This window comes from Nannospalax galili, unplaced genomic scaffold, assembly GCF_000622305.1.
Source record: "Nannospalax galili isolate Female #2095 unplaced genomic scaffold, S.galili_v1.0 scaffold1508, whole genome shotgun sequence".
NCBI lineage: Eukaryota > Metazoa > Chordata > Mammalia > Rodentia > Spalacidae > Nannospalax > Nannospalax galili.
The window spans coordinates 756,587-768,262 of record NW_008358858.1 but is presented as its reverse complement, the minus strand read 5'-3'; the positions used below and the strand labels follow the sequence as shown (position 1 = coordinate 768,262).

The following is an 11,676-nucleotide window of genomic DNA, read 5'->3' as shown; positions in this document are numbered from 1 at the left end:
GGGATCTTCTATATACAAGAACATGTCACCTGTGATTAGAGATAGTTTTACTTCTTCCTTCCCCTTCTTTCAATATCAATTTTTATCAATGTGTATGACTATCTGCACATATGTAAATACATCATGTGCTTGCAATGCTCAAGGAGGTCAGAAAAGTGTGTTGGATCTCCTGAAACTGCTGTTACAGATGGTTATGAGCCATCATGCAGGGTCTGGAATCTGAACCTGAGTCCTCTGCAAGAACAGCAAGTGCTCTTAACCACTGAGCCATCTTTCTAGCTCCCCCACTTTCAAATTGTGTGTGTGTGTGTGTGTGTGTGCGCGCGTGCGTGTGTGTGTGTGTGTGTGTGAGTGTATGCAACTGAATGCAGGTGCCTGTGGAGGCCAGATCATCCTGGAGCTGGAGTTATGAACCATCTGACATGGATGCTGGGAACTGAACTCGGATTCTCTTCAGTGGCACACACTCTTACCTGCTGAGCCATCTCTCCAGCCCCTTTCTAATGTTTTAAGGTAATAAATGTGGTTACTCATTTGAGATTTTTTTCTTCATAATCAATACAAGCATTTATAGTTATAAATTTGTCAACCGTGCTCATGCCATTATGTTGATATCTGCCATTGAACCTTTTGCTTTCTATGTCTCATGAATTCTTTTGTTTTAGTCCTCCTTTACTGCTTGCTTTTGCATGAAGTGAATATTTTCTTGTATAACATTTTAATTGCTTGAATGGTTTTCTTCACCATGTATTTTTAGTTATTTTCTTAGTGATTTCCCTCAGATTTACCACATATATGTGAGCTTGTGAGGAGGCTTCAGATTTATATTAATTTAATTCCACTGAGATATCAAAATATTACTCCTATATAATTTTGTTTTGTTTTGCGTATAAATACATTTATATATATGACAACCCTGACAATACATTGTCATAGTTATTACTTTCTATCATTTAATGTATTTTAATGAAACAGAAGAAAGAACATATATTTGTAGAATTTGTTATATTAACATTCCTATTTGCTACTTCTGGATATTTTTATTTGTTCCTAAAAATTCTATTATCATTTTTTTGTGTTGATCTGCGTTTGCTCCAAACCAATTATTTTGTGCTCTTATCAAATATGACACATTTTCACACTGTGGCAAGTGAGGGCTTGGGACTTCTGTGGTCCTTCCCCACCCTGCCTGCCCCAGGGATGATGCCACTTCCTCTTTCCCCCTTTTTCATCTTCTTCCCTCCTCCTCTCCCTCTTCTCCCCCTTACCCCTTTCTCCTCATCCTCCTCCTCCCCCCTCCTCTTCTCCTCCTCTTTCTGACAGGGTCTCCTGTAGCCCAGGCTAGCAGCTTTTTTCTTTATAAACAGGTTTTGCTCAAGATTTGTGAACTTGGGGCTAGAAAAATGGCTCAGGGATTAAGAACACTGGTGCTCTTGCAGAGGCTCAGGGTTCAGTTCCCAGTACCCACATGGTGGCTAACAACCATCTATAACTCCAGTTCTAGGGGATCTGACACCCTCTCTTGGCTTCTGTGGACATTTCATGCATGAGTACAGACATACATGCAGGTAAAACACTCGAGCACATAAAATATAAATTTTTGTTAAAAATATTTTTTTTAGTTCCTGTAACAGCAAGTTACAGGTCCTGGCCAACTCAGGCAGCTATTCCAATAAGAGCTATCAAAGTACTGGGGAACTCTACATCTCCATCTTCCTGCTGGGGAACATACTTTGTAATTGGCTTTCTAAGACTGACCTTTCCATTCCTTTAGCTATTATTTATTTATTTTTATTTATTTATTATGTCTTGATGTCTGTATTTCTCATTTTACACTACTGGGGTGGAAGCCAGGGCCATCTACATGTTTTCTAAGGAGATACTCTACTAGAGAGTTGAACCCCAACCTACAGTCAACAACTATTCATCTGCCTCTATATACCAGGCCGAGGGCTGCAGCTGAAAATAATAAGGGTGACCATGACATGAACCTTCAACAGAATGGAAGCAGCACCCAAAGACAAGGGCCTGGGGACATGGGAAAGGGACCCAACTCTGCCAGGAAGACTTAGGACAATTTATATCAGAGAAGTAGTGACCAAAACAAAATACATGTACATATTATGGAATCGGAAAGCCAATTGTGCTTATTGGGAAAGTTCTGAATAAACAGTGAACTGTGAAGAAGAAAGCTATGCTTTGGATCCTGTGGGTCCCCCAGAGGCCCACGTGTTAAAGGCTTGGTTCTCAGTGTGATACTCTTGGGAGGTGGAAGAGGAAGTAGGATCTAGTGGTAGGAGGATCATCTTAGGTGACTGGGGACCTGCTCTTGAAAGGCACAGTGGGAGCCCAGCTTCCTTCCTCCCTTCCCTCATCTTTCACTTCCCAGCCACAAGGTGAGCATTAGGCTACATGGCATCTCTGGTCATGATGTGCTGCCTCACCACAGGCCCCAAAACAGTGGCATCAATGAACTGATCCTCTAAAACCATGAGCTAAAATAAAGTTTTCTTCTCTAGGCTGGTTATCTCAGGTAACTTTGTAGAAATAGAAAAGTAACATATCACTCCCATCACTGAAACAAAACACTACTAACAACAGGATGCTTTGCTTTGAATCCTAAGACATCAGTACTAATTAACATATACAATTCAAATTCTGATCTCAAGTAGCATTTAGTGTGACCATTCTCCTGTCCTACCACCCCAGATTGAGAGCCCAACTCCATTCATATGGTTCCCACTGGGGCTCAGCTCCAGAATTCCAGCCCATGAGTCCTCCATCTGGATGTCCTTGGGGGCCTCCCTGAGTGCTGTTCACACTGCACTCATTCCCACCATTCCTACTCCCACTTCTCTAAAGTACCCCAACCTACCCCCATGTCACTTAGGGGGGCATCCCAGACCCTCTCCTAGATAGCTTCAGCTGTCAGCTCCACATAGTTTAGAGTCATCTGAAGGAATCTCAGCTGAGGGGTTTCCCAGATCAGACTGACTGTGGGCATGTCTATGGGGCCTTTTTTGCCTTGCTAATTGATGTAGGAGGGTCCAGCCCATGGTGGGTGGTGCCATCCCTGGGCAGGTGGGCCTGGACTATATAAGAAAGGTAACCGAAGGCCAGTCTAAGAGCAAGCCAGTAAACAGCATTCTTCCATGGTTTCTGCTTCAGTTCCTGTTTGAGCTGCCCTGACTTCCTCCAATAATGGACTGTGAACTGGAAGTGTGAGCCAAATAAATCCTTTTCTCCCTGAGCTGGTTTTGGCCAGAGTGCTTTATCACAGCAACAGAAAGCAAACTAGGACACCTTTCCAAAGTCACACACAGACACATCCTTCCTCCTTAATTTCCCTACAGCTTGCAGACTTGGACTCCATTTCATAACCTGACATCTCTCCTCTGGCTTACCATCATTTCCTCCATTCAAGAGTCTCACCATGCCACAGCTTAGGAGCCTCTAGAGATACCTGCTTGACCCTGGAAGAAACTCCACATGCCCAACTCTCCTCCTACGTTCCTTCCTCAGGCCTGAGTGCCCGTGTTGCTAGCCCCATGCTGACCCTCTGCTCTGGCCACGTGGAACCACTCCACACTTTCTTCCCGTGTCTCTGTGTTCTGCTCCCTCCACCCATCAACCCTCTGGGTAATTCACACTCAGTCTCTAAACTCGCTTTAGTGGCATTGACATTTCTTTTTCAAAGTCTTTTTCATGCAATCTTTATGTCCTGGGTCAGGCCTCTTCTGTGCCCCATATAGCTCCCTGTTTTTTTTTTTTTCTGCCAACCTGTTCTTTAAACTGTTATCTCCCATACCTGTTACCTGTCTATTGCCTTATTATGCCTTACACCTGGGTGCTGGTATTTACTAAAGTTGTATACTTTGGTCAAATTAGCCTCCCTGAGAATCAGTTTCTTGATTTATTGTTATTTGTGATATTAATAGCATCTCTCTTAACAGGTTGTTGCAGAGTAAAATGAACTAAAGATGGGTGGTGCTTGTCAGACCTTTGGTTATTGATAATTCTTTTTTGTTGTGGTCACTGTGTCCCTGAAGTCCAGATATATAACTAGGGGCCAGCACTCCTTCCTCAGGGTACTCCATGGGGTATAGGAGAGGCAGATCCCTGGTATCTTCCCTGACCAGCCACCTTTTCCTCTGGGCACCTTACAATGCACCTCGATGTCCACAAGGGGGCAGCCTCCCTACTTGGGGGGGGGTGCTGTGCTATGATATTGGCTGTCTTGAATTCACCCCAGCACCTGTTCTCAGGCAGCATGACTAAAATTGGGCAAATGTTTTTCTCATTGAAACTGAGCAGGGTTGCTGTTGTCAGAAAACTGTCACAGATCCTGTTTGTCCATAATATGCAAAAACTATTTTTAAAATGGTACGTGCTGCTGCATCAAAAAGCACAGAAATTTACATGGAAGTGTTTCCCTTCCCCTCTTCCAAGTCCTCACTTTATTCATTCACAAGTTTGGAAAGGTACAGGGAGGAAGGATGGGAATTGACTGTGAAGTTAGTCACAAGAGGTCCTCCATTGTGACCTCCACACCCATCCACTACAGCAGTGCTGGGGGCAGAATGAGGGGACCACAGGGTGGTGCCCTAGTCCCTGACAGAGACACCTGGCCTTGCTAGGCTTTAAAGATACCCCCCGGTAAGTCCTCCCCTTTTTCAAGGCACAGAAACACCTCTTCTCTGTGCTATCTCCTTCCCTATCTCACTTCTCTTTTTGAATGTGTCATCTGAGGCCTGTACATGGTGCGCCAAATGCCAGGCGCTGGGCCACAGCTGTCACAGTGAAAATGAAATTGAGAAAAATGACACACACGCTGTTTCTTGGCATTCGCAGGAACTGGATGCATTTTCTGCCTTTCTGTGGAAGGGCTTGTGAGCCAGGCTGTAAATGACACGCAGACTGCAGACTTGGTTCCGCACCCTCAGCTTGCTGGGTAAGGGGGCGGGGTGGCTGCTGTGGGTGCCAATGCTGAGTTTCCTGGAGGGTCACCCGGAGGCCAGAACAAATAGTGTCTCACTGCAGTGGTCCAGGGTCTCCAGTCCTGCAGGAAAGCAGGGCCTACAGGTGCTTTAATCCTGGGCTCTGAAGCTCAGCTTCTTAGCCACAAGCCCCAGCATTCACAGGCTGTCCCAGCAGTCCTGTGGCACAGTCCCTGGACATTCCCTGGACTGCTCACACATTCCCTGGACTGCCCAGGAATATGGACATGCAAAGTCAAAGGTAGAATCTGTTGTTTCCTAGCTGTGTGATCCTAGGTAAGTTACCCAGTCCTCTCTGAGCTTCTTATATATGGCACAGGGCTGACAAGGTTCATCTCACAGTCTTTGAGTATTAACTACTCTGCTTCAATCACTCGACACCTGGCTACTCACCACTGCTTACAGCTACTCAGGGTTTGGCAGCCTTTCTCTAAGGAGCTGAATGATTAACATTTTAGCTTTACAGTCCATACGGACTGGCAATTACTGGCCTCATCTGCAGTTGTGATGCAAAAGAAACCCTAGATAGTACATAAAATAGTGCCATGGCTATTCCCAATAAAACTTTATAAAGTCTAATTGCTATAGGGATGCCAGCTCAGGGGGATGCAGGTTGAGGAGTGGGAAAAGGGGTAGAAAGGGGAAAGAATGCACAGAGCCAGCAATGCAGTGTAGGGTGGGAGACCCATTCCTCTGAAAGACTGAGAAGGGTTGGTACCTACCCTCAGAGGTGTTTAAGACTCAGTGTTAGGCTGAGCCACCCATGCGTCAGGGAAGCCCTTATAGTCATTGGGAAGTGGTAGGGTTGATTGAGTCGTAGCTGCTGAGAAGTGCCCAGATCCCTAGGCCTCTCCAGGGACCTGACCATAATCATAGATTCGAAGTGGTTCCTAGAGTGTAGTGTGACCCCTGGCACCTCCCTGTCGCTAAGACCACATAGCACTCTTCAGCCCACCTTCAGTGCAACCTTTGGAGTGCTCTCATTTTCAGCTTCTCTTCCTCCCCAGACCTGCAGGATGGGTGACAGTTCCACCATCCCAGCTCCTTGCCCAGTGGATGGGGCAGGGAGAAGACTTGCCAGAGATGCAGCCATGGAGCATGCTGACCCCAGGGACTTGGCAATAGATGGTGACACTGCCTCCTTCCTTACCTCCCTTGCTGGGCTGCTAAGTAGGCATAGGCCTGTGCTGAACGAGAAACAGCTGAGCCACTGCAGAGGTTCCCTGCTCAGCGGCAGATACAACAGAATCAATCTGGATACAGATTCCTACCCTGCTTCTCTCAGGTACTCTGTTCCTGGCCAGGCTGCACATCCACCTCCTGAGATGGAGTTGGCCATATTTACTGTCCCACAGCACCCACAGGAACCAGTTTCTGGTGAGCCCAGGTGCCGAAAGTGGCCTAAGAACCACAGGTAATGGGCCACCTAGTTCCCTGGATTCTTCCATGTCTGTTCAGGGGTGGCACACTACACTCTGTGGCTGGGCCACCATGGTCTCCTCTTGTAACATCCTGGGGGGAGAGGTGAGGCACTGGAGTACATGTGGCAAGGAGCAATGGCAGGCCTGAGGACAGGGATGTGGTCTGGTCAGATGGCAATGGACACGGTATACAAAAAATGTGGATGGTTCAGTGCTACTCAGCAAACAACAGTCCTCCAGGGAGCATCCCCTTTCTCAGAGTTCAGGAGTCTATCTGGCCATGGCCACAGCCCCCCCCAGGGCTAGCTAGGAGGGCACTGATTTGGCATGCTGGTGTAGGGCTTAGAGGCTCCTTCCATGGTACCTGGCTTCTCTTCAGCCAGTGCCTTGGGGCTACTGGCTGGCTTGGCTTGGGGGGACAGATCTAGAGTCCCATACAACAGTGGCCAACATCAGTCTTCTAGAGTCCGAGTTGAGCAGGTTCCTGGGACACAGAATGCAGACAGGGTCTACTGGTGGCTGGGGCATATGGCAGGGCTGGAGAGAGGGCTCAAGGTAGCACACAGTTTTAAGCAGTAGTCCTTAATATGAGGCAGGGGATTTGCTCTCAAGGGTTTCCCAGAGACTCAGTCATGACTCCCCAGTGAGCCACTACTGGGTCTGGGCCCAGCTCTCTGCCTCCAGACATTCCCCCGGTAAAGATAGCAAGTTCCTGGGTTCAAACCTTTTCTCTCTACCCATTTCCCAAGCCAAGTTTTTTGACCATTCTAAGCCTCAGTTTCCTTATCTGATCAGTGGAGATGATAAAGCCTTACTCTTGCAGGTGATATGGGTGATTTATCTGCACCCAGCTCAGAGCCTACCACGGGCAGGGGATGTCGCTGGTTAATATCCTTGAGATGCTATTTAAAGGTGTAATGGACAAGGTAGGAAAGACTCCTTTTAAAGAGTGTTTAATATCTCTGGCAGATTTAGAATGTTACCCCACCTGACATCCACCCCTGGAGGTCATCAGACTCGGATGTGGTAGTTAGAGGGCAGGAGGCAGAAGTATCACATCAAGCCAGTGCTGCTGGTCTCCAAGGCCTTTATTGGGAAGAAGGGAATGTCTGCAGTTGACTGACAGGCACTAGGCAGGGGAGTTGTAACGTCCAGAAGAGAGAAGAGTGCAGAAGAGGAGGAGAGCCTGTCAGGGTGTGGGGAGGGTCCTCTCCTCCAGAAAAAGGCACTGACAGGTAAGCACCCAGGAGCAGGGGCTCGGGCCTATATACACACAGGATTGGCAGGATGCAGGCGAACTCAAAGCTAAATACAGCCAGCCAAAGGTGAACAGCGTCTGTCTTGGGGCCATGGCTGCTCAAGGCTCCCCCAGCCATGAGGGAAAGACCTCCAGAAGGCACGCAGAGCTTAGAGCAGTCCAGCCTTTCATTTTAGTGTTTTGTGCAATTAAAACAAAAAAAAATAAATATAACTTAAACACTTCTTAAAGGACACTAAAGGCAAGTCGGGGGAAAAGCAGACGAAGCAACCTGTGGAACATGCGAAGTGGGACTGACCACCAAGAAACCTGGGGGCCCAAGGGCAGGAGCGCCCCACAGCCTACATCTGCACATCTGTACCGAGGTGTGCACAGGAGTCTCCACCAGGACCAGGGCTCATGGGCATGGTTTGTTGGAGCACCAGAGGTTCTGGGAAATTCCATCTGGGATCTATCCATCCCAGTGGGACAAGGAGGAAAGGCTGCTGGCAGGAAGCGGGTGGGTGAATGGCTTGGGAGACAGTGTAGGAACTAGCATGGTAAATACAAAAACCCAACGAAACAAAACACCCTTGGTAACAGAATAACCCCAAAAAGATGCCTTTCTAGACCACTTTCACACCTCAAACATAACCCAACCCAAAGCATTGTCCTAAGAGGATCCTGGCCTCTTGAATAATTGGTCGCTCAGCCACTTGAATCATAGCACATTTTTGAGACAGTTGGTACCTTAAAGTGCTCAGCAACTTTTGTTCTCTTAGGAAGGTTAAACTGGTCCCTGAAATTTTTGTTCATATCATAGTTTGCCTCAGCAAACATTTTTCTGAGATAGAAGGGAACTTGGGTCCAATCTATCTTTATATACAGACTCTTGGAATGATGTTCCTGCCCAGCAGATGGCTAAAGCACAGACCATGTGGTCCCCTCTAACCCTGCAACTAGTCCCAGAGCTTGCTGCATCACTGACAACCCCCCCCAAGTCTGCCTGCCTTTCAGATCATGTGCTATCATAAGGTCTAGGCTTGCTGGAGGTGACCTTTAGCAAGTCAACCCACGCAGGAGCTCACCATGAATCTGAACAGGAGCCAGGAGGTTTAAGTGATTTCCTTTTTTAAAGTCTCTACATATACATACATCCTCATGGGTCCCACCTTCCACCCCCACCAACTGTCACTCACCCAGCATGAAAGGGGAAATACATGTGTCACATGGCCCAATAGTCCTCTAGAAAGCCCAGGAAACCAGGGTGGGTGGCCCAGGTGGCCATCTCTTCCTAAAGAAGGGAAGATGACCTTTTCAGGTACATACAGCTTGGTCCACCCCATCACTCTTAGTGTCCCCAAGCAGTGTCTGCTAGCTGAGTACCTAGCAGAGCACCTGTACACTGTGCTCCTGAGTCTCTTAGCAAAGGAGGGGTAGGCAAGCCCAGAGGGGCCTGAAGACAGCTCTAAATGACAACAGAGCCAGGAGTTCTGTTTCTGAAGCCATGCAAATTGTTCGCTCTTTTCAGTAAGCCAGGCCCACTTGCTTTACAGTAGAAGTAGGGATTAACAATGGTCTCCCAGGTCTTCAAACAGCTCAGAGAGTCCAGGAATGGGGAGGTCTGGGGCAACCTCAGGCACCCATCCATACCCTGAAAACTACCTACATGACACTAATCTAAACCCTTTAGGCTGCAGAGTGACTTCAAGGGAAATTCAGAACTAATTTCAAGAAGTCAGAATCCTGCTTCCTCCTAGCCTGATGCAGCCAGAACCCCATTCCATCCTTGTAACTGTTAAAGGCTCCTTCCTTATGGAGTGATTCCAGGTACACGTGTGGCACTGCCTGACTATTACCAGGGACTTGACAAGAGAGGAGCCTCTTCCCTGGGTATGACAGGGTCTCAGAGTTGTTGCAGGTGCCCTGGAGGGCAGGCGGAACTTTGAGTACCTACCCAGGCCTGGACCTTGCTGCTACAGCAGGGCAGAGCAAGGCCAGAAAGTAGCGGCTCTGGGAGGTGGCATTATCCCTGGAATGTCTCCTCTAAGTACACCGGCAGCAATCCCAGATGGAAGGGTACACAGTTCCTGCCTGCCCCCTTCTGGGGAGATCGCAGTTCTTCAGAAATAGTCAAACAGCTTCTCCTGGCTTCTAGCCTGGGTCTAGATCCCAAGGATTTAACCCACCCCAGCTAGGTGGGGTCTTGATTTAGCTTCCCTAGAAAGGCCACACAGTGTCTCTGCAAACTGGGGTTTCTCTCTGGAGGATTCTTTGCTCAAGCAACATGCAGAGCCCCAGAGGTTGTTTCCAAATCCCAAACAGCAGTACCCTAGCCTGGCTGTGGTACCCAGGGTGGGAGACACAAGGGAGGCTTGCACGCTGATAGCACTGGCCACCAGGGGGCAGCAGGGTCCCACTGGTAGCCAGGCTGGGCCGGTGCTTTCTGGGAGTCTCCCAGAAGCAAGGCTCAATCTCTTAGGAACCCCAAGTGGCCAGGAATCCCATGGTCACCCAGACCTACTCTGGCTCTAAGATCACCTGACTGTACAGGATGTCATGCCTAGATTTGGGCAATTCTCTTCCAGAAGCCACCTCCAGGCTCTTGTAATGGAAAAAGAACTAGAAAAATGTCCTCTCTTTTCTTCAAAGTGTCCTGTAGTGCAGCTTGGCAGGCTCTGTTCCAGGTGGAAGCTCAGTGAGAAACGAGGGAAGAATTGAAAGAGAAAGGGAAGCAAAGGAGAGGGAGAGGGGCAGAGATGGCAGGCAAGGTGGTGGCGGCCTCAGGTGAGTGGGCTGCCCTTGGACATTTCCGTCAGAATGTCGATGAGGTTGTTCAGGCCAGAGAGATAGCCATCCTCCCGGTTCCCCTCCTGCCAGGGCACATCATGTCGCAGGGTCTGGCCTTCAGGCAGGGGTGTGGTTTTCCCAAAGTCGATCATCCACACTTTGGCATGCTCCTTCTTGTCATGGATGAAGAGGAGGGAGCTGCCAATAACCTGGAAGGAAGCAGGGCAGTGAGGAGAGGAGCAGGTGGGGCCAGAATCAGGAGGTGGGGAGCAAGGCTAGGGTGGGGGTGTCAGGGCAAGGAGGAAGGGAGCAGAGCCTGGAGGAGAAGAGGAGGCAGGAACAGGGGGAGACATATCTGGGGTACCTAGCTATTTGAGGGGCTAAGAAAGGCCTGAGCCTATATGATCCTGAGGGAAGCTTGGGCCAGTGATTTCATTCCTTATTGGAACCAGGGGGTCTGTCAGCAGGTAAGCTATGTCTGGCAGAGCCAAGACACAGTGACCTACCTCATGGCACTTGAAGAAAGGAGAGACTTCCAGAGTGTCTCGAATAGCCTTCAGTCGGTCCCGGTAGGCAATCTGAGGATAGAGATGCCCAGAGTTTTACACACTGAGTGTGCATGTGATCTCTATTTAGTTCATTAGTCACTAAATTACAAGTTGGAGTGACCATATACTCTGACCACTTACTCCAACCTCCTTCTGTACCAACAAGAAAACAGAAGCAAAGAGAAGTGAGCTCAGCTGAGTTCAGAATTATACCCTTCCCAGAAGGCTGTGCAGCCCCTCAGGTTCTTCCATGAGGAGGCAGTCCATCTCAGCATGCCAGTTAGCAAAGGCAGAGCCCACAGTCAGTTTCCATGGTAACTTCCTGACCATAAACTGCTGTACCCTTGACTAAAGACAGAGTAGGGGGAGATCTACAGAGCCCTAAAGACTCTCCTGCATTAGCTATGGGGGTGTGCCTGATCATCCCCAGGGGCCAGCAGTGTGAGTCTCATCACCTGGGCCTACAGGTCCACTAGGGAAGCCCATATCACACAGGCTTTGTCAATGATCATTGAACAGCAGTGATATAGTCAGGTAGGACCAGTCAGCAGCTCCCTGGAATCCTCAGCAGCAATCAATCCCTCTTGGAAATGTAGTCAGTGGCAGGACTCTGAGGGTCTGAAATAACTCCTGTAGATGTCTAGGAACCAGAGGGCTTACCCTGCAGACATACTGTAGGCCTG

General features: G+C 48.5%; 1 protein-coding gene across 1 annotated transcript in view; it reads right to left on the bottom strand.

The window, feature by feature from the left end:
- Positions 1-7,488: 7,488 nt before the first annotated feature.
- Itpkb (inositol-trisphosphate 3-kinase B) overlaps positions 7,489-11,676 on the bottom strand; it is a 98,726-nt gene continuing 94,538 nt past the window's right edge. The window contains exons 7-8 of the mRNA XM_017795407.2: positions 10,952-11,023; positions 7,489-10,654 (exon numbers count right to left, since the gene is read on the bottom strand). Coding sequence (XP_017650896.1) covers positions 10,439-10,654; positions 10,952-11,023 — 288 coding nt within the window. The 3' untranslated portion in view covers positions 7,489-10,438. The remainder of the gene's footprint in view (positions 10,655-10,951; positions 11,024-11,676) is intronic.